Source organism: Alosa sapidissima, chromosome 6, assembly GCF_018492685.1.
Source record: "Alosa sapidissima isolate fAloSap1 chromosome 6, fAloSap1.pri, whole genome shotgun sequence".
Classification (NCBI taxonomy): Eukaryota; Metazoa; Chordata; class Actinopteri; order Clupeiformes; family Clupeidae; genus Alosa; species Alosa sapidissima.
Genome location: NC_055962.1, coordinates 39,184,029 through 39,199,028, shown reverse-complemented (window position 1 = coordinate 39,199,028; position 15,000 = coordinate 39,184,029). Strand labels below are relative to the sequence as shown.

The following is a 15,000-nucleotide window of genomic DNA, read 5'->3' as shown; positions in this document are numbered from 1 at the left end:
CCAATCACACACTTAAATCATCATACACTCCTCATCCAATCTCATGAGTTCTGTGCTGCTAAGAGTCCACTGATGCTTATGTAGCCAGTGCTGCTAACATGCTAAGTATAAGCATTTGAAAATAAGTATAAGTATATATACTCTTTTGATCTCGTGAGGGAAATTTGGTCTCTGCATTTATCCCAATCCGTGAATTAGTGAAACACACTCAGCACACAGTGAACACACAGTGAGGTGAAGCACACACTAATCCCGGCGCAGTGAGCTGCCTGGAACAACAGCGGCGCTCGGGGAGCAGTGAGGGGTTAGGTGCCTTGCTCAAGGGCACTTCAGCCGTACTAACTGGTCGGGGTTCAAACCGGCAACCCTCCGGTTACGAGTCGCTAACCAGCGCTAACCAAGAGGTCACGGCTGCCCCCGCCCCGCCCACGGCTGCTAATGTAGTCGGTGCTGCTAACATGCTAATGTAGTCTGTGCTGCTAGCATACTAATGTAGTCGGTGCTGCTAACATGCTAATGTAGTCTGTGCTGCTAGCATACTAATGTAGTCGGTGCTGCTAACATGCTAATGTAGTCTGTGCTGCTAACATGCTAATGTAGTCGGTGCTGCTAGCATACTAATGTAGTCTGTGCTGCTAACATGCTAATGTAGTCGGTGCTGCTAGCATACTAATGTAGTCTCTGCTGCTAACATGCTAATGTAGTCTGTGCTGCTAACATGCTAATGTAGTCTGTGCTGCTAACAGAGTCTGCGATGCTAATGTAGTTGGTGCTGCTAACATGCTAATGTAGTCTGTACTGCTAACAGAGTCTGCGATGCTAATGTGCTAATGGGGTCCATGTGCGGAGTGTGTCCCTGGGGCTGAACCTCTTTAAAATTCATTAACATTCCTCCACAGAGCCACTTTGAAGACGCAGCCATCAGAGGGGCATCAGAGGGGCATTTATACACAAATGAAAACAAACACACCAGACGGGGGGTTGTGTGTGTGTGTGTGTGTGTGTGTGTGTGTGGGGGGGGGGGGGGGGGGGGGGTGGATGAGGGGCAGTTGAGTGCGTGTGTGTTGGTGTCTGTGTGTGCTGGTGTCTGTGTGTGCTGGTGTGTGTGTGTGTGTGTTGGTGTCTGTGTGTGCTGGTGTGTGTTGTGTGTGTGTTGGTGCCTCTGTGTGTGTGTGACTAGCAAGGGCAAGGCTCTGCCCTGTTAATAATGTCTGGAATGCGAGTCACTCAAGCTGAAGGGGCCCCCACTTCACTACAGGGACCCAGTCCCCCAAAACTACAACTCCCACAAACCCCCACTTCACTACAGGGACCCAGTCCCCTAAAACTACAACTCCCACAAACCCCCACTTCACTACAGGGACCCAGTCCCCCAAAACTACTCCTTAAGCTATTAACTACTCCTAAGCTACTAACTCCTTAAGCCCCCCCACACACACACAATCTAACTGCCCCCCCCCCCCCCCCCCCCACACCACACACACAATCTAACTGCCCCCCCCCCCCCCCCCCACACACACACACACACACACACACATACCTGTAACTGCCTCACACACACACACACACACACACACACACACACATAACTGCCTCCCACACACTGCAGCCTCCTCATCTTGCTACATCAACAGGTCCTCTTGGGCAGCAAAATCAGCTTTCAAATGTAGCTCAACCGGAGTGAAACAATGAAAACAAAATTAAATCCAAAGTGTCTGTGTGTGTGTGTGTGTGTGTGTGTGAGAGAGAGAGAGAGAGAGAGAGAGAGAGAGTGTGTGTGTGTGTAAAAGTAGCCTTCGGCAACAATGCCAACCACACCCTCCTCCCTCCAACAACAATGCTCTTGGACCCAGAACACAGCATGAGGACAAGGCTATCACACACACACACACACACACACACACACACACACACACACACACACACACACACACTCTCTTTCTCCGTAGAACTCAAACTGAAGACCAAAACACAAACCACCACACAAACCTAAAACGTTACCCACACACACACACACACACAAAAGCACCCCAACATCAGCTGAACACACCCAGCCTCTAGTGAGTCTCTCCCCGCAGAGCTTCATGTGCCTGATCTGATATGTCCAGATGAGCTGAACAAACTCCACAGACTCTAAACTGTACAGAATCTAAACTCCACAGAATCTAAACTCCACAGACTCTAAACTCCACAGACTCTAAACTCTACAGAATCTAAACTCTACAGAATCTAAACTCTACAGAAAAACACACAATGCAGAGCATCCCTTGTTCTCTCTGGGAGGTGTAGAGATCTCCATCGCTCTGTGACCATGCCTCTTACCTGTTAAAGTTATCGTTCCAAGCATTGGACAATCTCTCACAAAGTATTTCACCCCAGAAACCAGACACAGTGAAGAGAAGAGCTATGCTGGTCTCCTGGTCAGTTAAAGAGAAGAGCTCTGCTGGTCTCCTGCTTGAGTGTCTGTTAAAGGGAAAGTTCTGCTGATCTCCCGACTGTTCTGATTCCGTTCCTTGGTGAACTGTCCTCTGAGGGCAGGACTGTGTGTGTGAGAGTGTGTGTGTGTGCGCCTAGTGTATCTGGGTTAAACTGAGCTGCCAGGAGGCTCTACTTGTGAATTTCAGTGCTTCAGAGGACAGAGAAGGCCCCTCCCTGCCCCTCCTCCTCTCTCTCTCACACACACACACACACACTCAAACTTTTCTTCAGCTATTCGCCCCCTTTTTCTGTGGGACGCCCCTCCCCCTCCCCCTCCCCATCTGTGTGTTTATCTGCATTTCTCAGAGTGTCACATTCCTCAGCCCCCTCGCCCATCCTCACACACACACACACACACACACACACACACTCACACACACACACACACACACACACACATACACACACACACACACACACACTCACACACACACACACACACACACACACAACTCTTAATCATCGCACTACCTCTTCTTTTTGAAGAGAAAGCTAGATCACCCCCCCCCCCATGGACTAGAAGACTAGCTAGAGCAGAGTGAGAGAGGAAAGAGGAAATAGTCTCTCTATTATCTCTCTCTGTCATCTCTCTATTCCTGTCTATTGTCATTCAGCTCTCTCTCTCTTTCTCTCTCTCTCCGTTTCTCTTCCCCTCCTGTCCTCAGAGGCTCTGGGGTTTGATTGGAAGCAGATCTCTTTAGGTTGACCGCTATGAGGGGCCTCTAGACTGGACCGCTATAAGGGACTGGACCGCTGCTATGAGACGCCTCTGGAGTGGACTGCTATGAGATGCCTCTGGAGTGGACTGCTATGAGATGCCTCTAGACTGGACTGCTATGAGATGCCTCTGGAGTGGACTGCTATGAGATGCCTCTAGACTGGACTGCTATGAGATGCCTCTGGAGTGGACTGCTATGAGATGCCTCTGGAGTGGACCGCTATGAGATGCCTCTAGACTGGACTGCTATGAGATGCCTCTGGAGTGGACTGCTATGTGAGAGTGGACCGCTATGAGATGCCTCTGGAGTGGACTGCTATGTGAGAGTGGACTGCTATGTGAGAGTGGACCGCTATGAGATGCCTCTGGAGTGGACTGCTATGTGAGAGTGGACTGCTATGTGAGAGTGGACCGCTATGAGAGAGTGGACCGCTATGTGAGAGTGGACCGCTATGTGAGAGTGGACCGCTATGTGAGAGTGGACCGCTATGAGAGGCTTGACCAGTGTCCACTCCAACCTTCCTGCTCTGGTTACAGAGCTCCATCAGAGACGTCTGGTCAGTTGGAGCAGAAATCCAGATCCTAAACTAATTAACCTCCATTCCTGCATCTTCACACTCTGGCCTGTCTGAATGGCATGTGAGGATGGCCCATCGCATTTGCATATAACAGGCCCTGTGTGTGTGTGTGTGTGTGTGTGTGTGTGAATGCAGGTGAATTCCTGAGGTAAACACTGGTGCCGTCAGACTCTCACACCTTGTGTTTGTCCCAGAGGACTGTGAGTGGAGGGCAGAGGAAGCCCCGGGGGCAGATAACACACACACACACACACTCACACACACACACACACACACACACACACACACTCACACACACACAGACACACACACACACACACACACACACAGACACACACACACAGACACAGACACACACACACACAGACACACACACACAGACACACACACACACACACACACACACACACACAGACACACACACACACACACACACACACACAGACACACACACACAGACACACACACACACACACACACACACACACACAGACACACACACACACACACACAGACACACACACACACACACACACACACACACACACACACACAGACACACACACACTCACACACACACACACACACAGACACACACACACAGACACACACACACACACAGACACACACACACACACACTCACACACACACACACACACAGACACACACACACACTCACACACACACACAGACACACACACACAGACACAGACACACACACACACAGACACACACACACAGACACACACACACACACACACACACACACACACAGACACACACACACACACACACACAGACACACACACACAGACACACACACACACACACACACACACACACACAGACACACACACACACACACACAGACACACACACACACACACACACACACACACACACACACACACAGACACACACACACTCACACACACACACACACACACACACAGACACACACACACAGACACACACACACACACAGACACACACACACACACACTCACACACACACACACACACAGACACACACACACACTCACACACACACACAGACACACACACTCACACTCACACGCACACACACGCACACAGACGCACACAGATGCACACACACACACTCACACACACACACACACACACACACAGAGTGGACTGCTATGTGAGAGTGGACCGCTATGAGATGCCTCTGGAGTGGACTGCTATGTGAGAGTGGACTGCTATGTGAGAGTGGACCGCTATGAGATGCCTCTGGAGTGGACTGCTATGTGAGAGTGGACTGCTATGTGAGAGTGGACCGCTATGAGAGAGTGGACCGCTATGTGAGAGTGGACCGCTATGTGAGAGTGGACCGCTATGTGAGAGTGGACCGCTATGAGAGGCTTGACCAGTGTCCACTCCAACCTTCCTGCTCTGGTTACAGAGCTCCATCAGAGACGTCTGGTCAGTTGGAGCAGAAATCCAGATCCTAAACTAATTAACCTCCATTCCTGCATCTTCACACTCTGGCCTGTCTGAATGGCATGTGAGGATGGCCCATCGCATTTGCATATAACAGGCCCTGTGTGTGTGTGTGTGTGTGTGTGTGTGTGAATGCAGGTGAATTCCTGAGGTAAACACTGGTGCCGTCAGACTCTCACACCTTGTGTTTGTCCCAGAGGACTGTGAGTGGAGGGCAGAGGAAGCCCCGGGGGCAGATAACACACACACACACACACTCACACACACACACACACACACACACACACACTCACACACACACAGACACACACACACACACACACACACACAGACACACACACACAGACACAGACACACACACACACAGACACACACACACAGACACACACACACACACACACACACACACACACAGACACACACACACACACACACACACACACAGACACACACACACAGACACACACACACACACACACACACACACACACAGACACACACACACACACACACAGACACACACACACACACACACACACACACACACACACACACAGACACACACACACTCACACACACACACACACACACACACAGACACACACACACAGACACACACACACACACAGACACACACACACACACACTCACACACACACACACACACAGACACACACACACACTCACACACACACACAGACACACACACACAGACACAGACACACACACACACAGACACACACACACAGACACACACACACACACACACACACACACACACAGACACACACACACACACACACACAGACACACACACACAGACACACACACACACACACACACACACACACACAGACACACACACACACACACACAGACACACACACACACACACACACACACACACACACACACACACAGACACACACACACTCACACACACACACACACACACACACAGACACACACACACAGACACACACACACACACAGACACACACACACACACACTCACACACACACACACACACAGACACACACACACACTCACACACACACACAGACACACACACTCACACTCACACGCACACACACGCACACAGACGCACACAGATGCACACACACACACTCACACACACACACACACACACACACACAGACACACACACACACACAGACACACACACACACACACACAGACACACACACACACACAGACACACACACTCACACTCACACGCACACACACGCACACAGACGCACACAGATGCACACACACACACACACACAGACACACACAGACACACGCACATGCACACGCACACAGACACAGACACACACACACACACAAACACACACAGACACACACATACACACAGACACACGCACACACAGACACACACACACACACATACACACAGACACACACACGCACACACACAGACACACACACACACACGCACACACACAGACACACACACACACACACACACAGACACACACACACACACACACACAGACACACACAGCAGTCACACACACACACACACACACACACACACACAAAGACACACACAGCAGTCACACACACACACACACACACAGACACACACAGCAGTCACACACACACACACACACACAAAGACACACACAGCAGTCACACACACACACACACACACAGACACACACAGCAGTCACACACACACACACACAGCAGTCACACACACACACACACACTGCAGACGGCGCAGTCAGCCTGGGATTTACCGCACTGGAGCGGAATTTTTTCCGCTCCAGTGCGGGCAGTTTTAGGCCTAGTCCACACGTACCAAACCGATCTTTTTTTCCTCCGTCTTCCCTGGAACCGTATCAAGAATATTTGCGTCCAAACGGATCCATCTCAACACGACTCAAAACGTTACTTCATATACCAGGCCTATAGGTGGCACTGTTTCTGTTTCAGAAATTGACCAAAGCTTGTGCTCTGTAGGCTATACAAACAGACAGAATAGGCTACGACGAAATGGCTAGTGCAAGGAAACCAGAATTGTTTGTGTGGACTGATGGTGAACTGTCAACTGTAGTCAACTGTAAAACTAATAAACTTAATTTTACGGTTTGTGAAGGGTGCAGTCCCGTCCTTTATTTGGCTAAGGCAGGTACAAATAATCTCATTTACTTTCTTTGGTTGTAGGATAGTCCGCGATTCACATTAGTTTTGGCCATCACCACAAGTGCATAGGCTACTAAACGCTAGGCCTACCAAAGTTCTAGGCTATTCCGTCGCCACATTTATAATATTGCTATAGGCCTAATACCTTTGTTAGTAACAGTCGATACTTTTGCCTGCATCAAATCGCGCATTCGCATTTTGTGCGCATCTACCATAGGCTTAACATGAGTTCTAAGCGTGTTTGTATGCTCATGTCTGACTTCACTAGACTATGAATGCATTTATTTATGTTGTAAGACATGTAAAATAAATGAATGACACCGGCACTAGCCTACGCACAAATTAATTTAAACTTACACCGCACTTCCCTAATAACTTCTGACTAGTTCTCTTGCGTCACTGACAGTAGCTAGAAAGCATCAAGAAAACACAGGGAAAACACTGTTCAGTCCACCAAGTCATGATAAGCTATTGGCGCTGCGCAGCACCAGTTGTGATATTTATCCTACGGAGTGTAATCGTAGGTAATGTCATGTATGAAAACTAGTATTGTTAGGCAATACTATAAGTGTCAAGTCCAGGGCAGCTGAGGTGTGGCGATGACATCATCAATAAGCAAGTATGCGGGATCGCCGTCCAAACGAACTCGCAAGGGGTTTCAGATTTTTCCACCCTGGGACCAGGTTTCAAAAAAGTGCGGTTTCGGGCAGTGCGTTTACAGGATTCGTTTGGACGATCGGCCAAGACGATGCAAAACCGGTGCGCTTAACCCAAAAAGCGTTTCCGTGTGGACGGGAGAACAACAGAACATGGCAGAGCTTTAAAGTACTGTGGTAGAACCTCTCTAGAACAGTGTGGAACTGTAGAATGCCAAGGCAGAGCGCTTCTATATTTGACCAGAGTCCTGTCTGTGCTCTCAGACACACTGTGAGGACACATGTAGGACGTAGGATGGAGCTTCAGCTGTCCTGCCTGGCATTCCCGCCTGTTAAAACGTCCAAATCAGTGTGAAAACAAGCAACTGGACTGCCGTGTGATTTCTCACAGATCAGTGGGTCCAAGACTCAGACAGTATCATGTGAGGACACGACAATAAATGAGTCCAGATTTCAAGCAGCGAGGGGGAAAACTCTCTCTGTGGTAAAGTATGCGTTACAGGGTGTGTGTATGTATGTATGTGTGTGTTTGAGTGTGTGTGTGTGTGTGTGTGAGTGTATATAAATATATACAGATGTGTTAAAGGAGGTCTGAGATGTTATGAAGCCTTCTTGCTGAATTATTTGAAGTAGTATTATTTATCTAAGTATTCTTCACACCCCGACTGCAATCAATTAATTATATACTCTGCCATCAAAACAATTAATTATATACTCTGCCATCAAATCAATTAATTATATACTCTGCCATCAAAACAATTAATTATATACTCTGCCATCAAATCAATTAATTATATACTCTGCCATCAAAACAATTAATTATATACTCTGCCATCAAAACAATTAATTATATACTCTGCCATCAAAACAATTAATTATATACTCTGCCATCAAATCAATTAATTATATACTCTGCCATCAAATCATCAAATCAATTAATTATATACTCTGCCATCAAATCATCAAATCAATTAATTATATACTCTGCCATCAAATCAATTAATTATATACTCTGCCATCAAAACAATTAATTATATACTCTGCCATCAAATCATCAAATCAATTAATTATATACTCTGCCATCAAATCATCAAATCAATTAATTATATACTCTGCCATCAAATCAATTAATTATATACTCTGCCATCAAAAAGAAACACGTCAGTCCTCTGTGGAACGGGCAGGGCTGTCAATCATCCTGAACGGTCCGACAAACAAATGGACGGTGATAAGTGTATCAAACTGCCCTCTACCCCAGCAAGTGTGTGTGTGTGTGTGTGTGTGTGTGTGTGTGTGACCGCACTCGAGGATGTGACGCATCAGAGAGAGCTGTGCTGGAATGCGAGGGCAAACCTGAGGAATGTTGTGGAGCCTCCAGTCAGTGGACCTGGCTCACACACTCTGATGGACATCCGATGTGCTCTGACTCACACACACTCTACTACTATAAACACACATTACTGTAATGAACACTCACACACACACACACACACACACATTACTGTAATGAACACACACACACACACACACACATTACTGTAATGAACACTCACTCACACACACACACACACACACACACACATTACTGTAATGAACATTCACACACTCACACACATTACTGTAATGAACACTCACACGCACACACACACACACACACACACACACACTACTACAATACACACACATTACTGTAATGAACACTCACACACACACACACACACACACTCTACTACAATACACATACTGTAATGAACACTCACACACTCACACTCACACACACACACACACACACACTCTACTACAATACACACACACACACACATTACTGTAATGAACACTCACACACACACACACTCACACACACACACACACACACATTACTGTAATGAACACTCACACACTCAGCTACAACTATGACTCACACACACATTACTGTAATGAACACCACACTCACTCACACACACCCACACACACACATTACTGTAATGAAAACCTTACTATAATGAACATTCCACGGATATGTTGTGACTCACACACACATTACTGTAATGAACATTCCATGGATATGTTGTGACTCACACACACATTACTGTAATGAACATTCCATGGATATGTTGTGACTCACACACACATTACTGTAATGAACATTCCATGGATATGTTGTGACACACACACATTCCTGTGATGGGTCTCAGTGCTTTTCATCTCCTGCTGTCATCTCTCCACCCCTGACTTGACTCCCAGCATGCCTTTCACCTCTAGCTGACCACTTCACCAAAACCAGAATCACCAAATATTATTAACGCGGAGCGAGAGACTTCATCAGAAGCCACTTCCAAGAACCAGGATCGCACATTGGGGCAAAGCAGAGGCCGTAGACTTCAATGGAGCAGTCGCTGCCTCTGCTCTGCATAAAGGGGGATTTTGACCCCCCCTCCTGTGTTTTCCGGATTCCTGGAAGTGGCTTCTGATGAAGTATCTTGCTCCGCCTTAATAATCTTTGGAAACACCGTAGCATGCTAGCTGCAATTTTACTCCTCCACAGACAAAACACCTTAGCATTGAGGCTGTTAGTACACCACAGTGCAGTAGATACAGTTTAGCATACTAGCTGCTATCTCAGTGCACCACAGCGCAGTAGATACACCATAGCATGTTAGCTGCTATTTTACTCCTCCACAGACAAAACACCTTAGCATGCTAGCTGTTAAGTTAGTTCACCACAGTGCAGTAGATACACTTCAGCCATACGCGTTGACAGGTTAGCACTGTAGAGCAGCCTTTCTCAAACTTCTTTGACCTGAGGCCCGGTCATGGCAGACTTTGGGGTCATAGGGCCCACATACACGTACCCCCCCCCCCCCCCCCCCATCAAATTATCATGATGATTATCATTATCACAATTATTATTTTGCTATATTGTTATACATGCACTTTCACTTCAAAGCAGTCAATGTTTAAAGTGCTAACATTGTTCACAAAAAGTTTGTGAAAACATGCACATCAGCGGACTGCTTTACTAATGTAAGATATAATAATTACAATAGTTAATTGCTTTTGCAATTAGAGTACAGATTAGCACCGTAGAGTACAGGTTGGCTAGAGTACAGGTTAACACTGTAAAGTACAGGTTAGCACTGTAGAGTACAGGTTAGCTAGAGTACAGGTTAGCACTGTAGAGTACAGGTTAACACTGTAGAGTACAGGTTAGCTAGAGTACAGGTTAGCACTGTAAAGTACAGGTTAGCACTGTAGAGTACAGGTTAGCTAGAGTACAGGTTAGCACTGTAGAGTACAGGTTAACACTGTAGAGTACAGGTTAGCTAGAGTACAGGTTAGCACTGTAGAGCACTGTAGAGTACAGGTTAGCACTGTAGAGTACAGGTTGGCTAGAGTACAGGTTAACACTGTAAAGTACAGGTTAGCACTGTAGAGTACAGGTTAACACTGTAGAGTACAGGTTAGCTAGAGTACAGGTTAGCACTGTAGAGTACAGGTTAGCTAGATTACAGGTTAGCACTGTAGAGTACAGGTTAGCTAGAATACAGGTTAGCACCGTAGAGTACTATAATAATTACAATAGTTAATTGCTTTTGCATGGTTGCATGATGCTTGCATGAGAAATACTTCTCAAAACAACAGCAACTATATGGGTGCTATTGTTTTGGAATGTTTCCCTCATGTAGAGTACAGGTTGGCTAGAGTACAGGTTAACACTGTAAAGTACAGGTTAGCACTGTAGAGTACAGGTTAGCTAGAGTACAGGTTAGCACTGTAGAGTACAGGTTAACACTGTAGAGTACAGGTTAGCTAGATTACAGGTTAGCACTGTAGAGTACAGGTTAGCTAGAGTACAGGTTAGCACCGTAGAGTACAGGTTAGCAGAGCATAACATTCCTGTCTGTTGTGTGGTAGTCCTCCTACAATCATCCAAAAACGTTATGGACTTATAGTCCATAAAAACCATTGTTTGAGAAACGCTGCTGTAGAGTACAGGTTAGCTAGAGTACAGGTTAGCACTGTAGAGTACAGGTTAGCTAGAGTACAGGTTAGCACTGTGGAGTACAGGTTAGCTAGAGTACAGGTTAGCACTGTAGAGTACAGGTTAGCACCGTAGAGTACAGGTTGGCTAGAGTACAGGTTAACACTGTAAAGTACAGGTTAGCACTGTAGAGTACAGGTTAGCTAGAGTACAGGTTAGCCCTGTAGAGTACAGGTTAACACTGTAGAGTACAGGTTAGCTAGAGTACAGGTTAGCACCGTAGAGTACAGGTTGGCTAGAGTACAGGTTAACACTGTAAAGTACAGGTTAGCACTGTAGAGTACAGGTTAGCTAGAGTACAGGTTAGCCCTGTAGAGTACAGGTTAACACTGTAGAGTACAGGTTAGCTAGATTACAGGTTAGCACTGTAGAGTACAGGTTAGCTAGAGTACAGGTTAGCACCGTAGAGTACAGGTTAGCAGAGCATAACATTCCTGTCTGTTGTGTGGTAGTCCTCCTACAATCATCCAAAAACGTTATGGACTTATAGTACATAAAAACCATTGTTTGAGAAACGCTGCTGTAGAGTACAGGTTAGCTAGAGTACAGGTTAGCACTGTAGAGTACAGGTTAGCTAGAGTACAGGTTAGCACTGTGGAGTACAGGTTAGCTAGAGTACAGGTTAGCACTGTAGAGTACAGGTTAGCACTGTAGAGTACAGGTCAGCACTGTAGAGTACAGGTTAGTACCGTAGAGTACAGGTTGGCTAGAGTACAGGTTAACACTGTAAAGTACAGGTTAGCACTGTAGAGTACAGGTTAGCTAGAGTACAGGTTAGCACTGTAGAGTACAGGTTAACACTGTAGAGTACAGGTTAGCTAGATTACAGGTTAGCACTGTAGAGTACAGGTTAGCTAGAGTACAGGTTAGCACCGTAGAGTACAGGTTAGCAGAGCATAACATTCCTGTCTGTTGTGTGGTAGTCCTCCTACAATCATCCAAAAACGTTATGGACTTTGTATGTGTGTGTGCCTGTGTACAGTATGAATGCAGGAATGTGAGGGCTGGATTTGGGTTGAAACGTACGTGTGTGTTCGTGTGTGTGTACGTGTGTGTGTATGTGTGTGTTTGTATGGCAGGGAGGGGAAGAGAGTCTGTATGATATCATCGTGTGTGTGTGCGTGTGTGTGTACGTGTGTGTGTGCACGTGTGTGTGTACGTGTGTGTATGTCTGTATGATATCATCACGGCTGGACCCTGAGAACAGCGATTGCGTTCCTCGAGCCAGGAAGTGGTCAGGAAGTGGCCAGGAAGTCCGTGGGGGAATAATGGCAGGAAGGAGGAAATGAGGCCTGCGGACGACTCTGTACGACTCTCCCAAACGTCTCTGCTCTCTCTGCACTCTCCCCCAAACCTCCTCATTCCTCTCTTTCTCTACCTCCATCTCCCTCCCTCCCTCTCTTTCTCTACCTCCATCTCCCTCCCTCCCTCTCTTTCTCTACCTCCATCTCCCTCTCTCCCTCCCTCCCTCCCTCGCTCTCTCGCTCTAACAGGAAGAGTGCAGAGCGGTGTACAGGAAACGATGTCACTCTGTGACATCACTGTGTCCTGTCTCATTTCCTCAAAGATGCGTGACCTCCCCTTTTCTCCCTCTATGCACGCTTTCTCCTCTGTCCTGAGTTCACACACACACACACACACACACGCACACGCACACACACACATGCACACACACACACACGTAGAGACTCTCTTCATAAACTGCCCTTCTATTCTTACACACACACACACACACACACACACACACACACACACACACACACACACACACACACATGCACGCGCACACACACACACACACACACACACACACACATGCACACAGTAGTCCACTCAGCTGGTTGAAGCTATTGACTCATTAGGTAATGCCATAACAGACCATCAAGTGCAGAGAGGAAGCTACAGAAGGCCACGCCTACTAACTCCTACTCCTACCCACAGTGAAACACACTCAGTGATCACGTTTGAGTTTAACACTCAGTGATCATGTCCGAGTTTAACACTCAGTGATCACGTTTGAGTTTAACACTCAGTGATTATGTTTGAGTTGATCATGTTTGAGTTTAACACTCAGTGATCACGTTCGAGTTTAACACAGCAGTCTATGAGGTTTAACACAGCAGTTTGTGTGTGTGTGTGTGTGTGTGTCTGTCTGTGTGTGTGCGTGTCTGTCTGTATGTGTGTGTGTGTGTCTGTATGTGTGTATGTGTGTGTGTGTGTGTGTGTGTGTGTTGAGAGTGTGTGTGTGTGTAGGTGTTTATTGTTGAATGGCCGTGATTTGCAAAAGCACAGATGTCGTAAGACCAGGGAGGGGTGGGGTCAAACCGGGAGAGAAGGCTGTGCGTGAGATCATCTCCATAAGCCCCCCTCCCCTCACACACACACACACACATTCTTCACATGCCTGAGAGCGGCACAGTTTCCCAGGAGCACTTTCAGATGTGTGTGTACATCCTCTCTCCACACTTTTACTCTTCACACACTTCATACACACCCTCAGCTGTACCAGACTACTCCCCTCTCTCCCTCTCTCTCTCTATATCTATTAATCTCTCTATCAATCCCCATTCCCCCTCTCTCTTATAATAATAATAATAATAATAATAACTTGGTTTTATATAGCGCCTTTCAAGTAACCCAAGGTGGCTTTACAAAAGGAGATAGGGCAGGGGAATAGAGGGGAGAAGAGAGGAGGGGGTAGAAGTGGGGTTGGGGGGCAGGGTGGTTAAGGACCATAGGCCTCAGTGAACAAATGTGATTTTAGGTGCTTTTTGAACGTAGCCAGTGTGGGGGCTTGGCGGATATGGAGAGGTAGACTGTTCCAAAGGGTGGGGGCAGCAACACAGAAGGCTCTGTCACCAAAAGTCCGTAGCCTGGAACGGGGGATGACAAG

At 47.0% G+C, this 15,000-nt stretch overlaps 1 protein-coding gene across 6 annotated transcripts in view; it reads right to left on the bottom strand.

Annotated features, from left to right (window-relative positions):
• akap12b (A kinase (PRKA) anchor protein 12b) overlaps positions 1-15,000 on the bottom strand; it is a 66,336-nt gene that overhangs the window by 15,363 nt on the left and 35,973 nt on the right. Inside the window, exon 1 of one of the 6 annotated variants that reach the window (XM_042094927.1) lies at positions 9,319-9,326. The exons of 4 other annotated variants lie outside the window; for them this stretch is intronic. Coding sequence is in view for 1 of the 2 variants with exons in the window: in XM_042094926.1 (XP_041950860.1) it covers positions 2,323-2,347 (25 nt within the window). In the remaining variant the exon portion in view is untranslated. Of the gene's footprint in view, positions 1-2,322; positions 2,671-9,318; positions 9,327-15,000 lie in introns of those variants that run through there. One more of the 6 variants, XM_042094926.1, reaches the window with a different exon arrangement.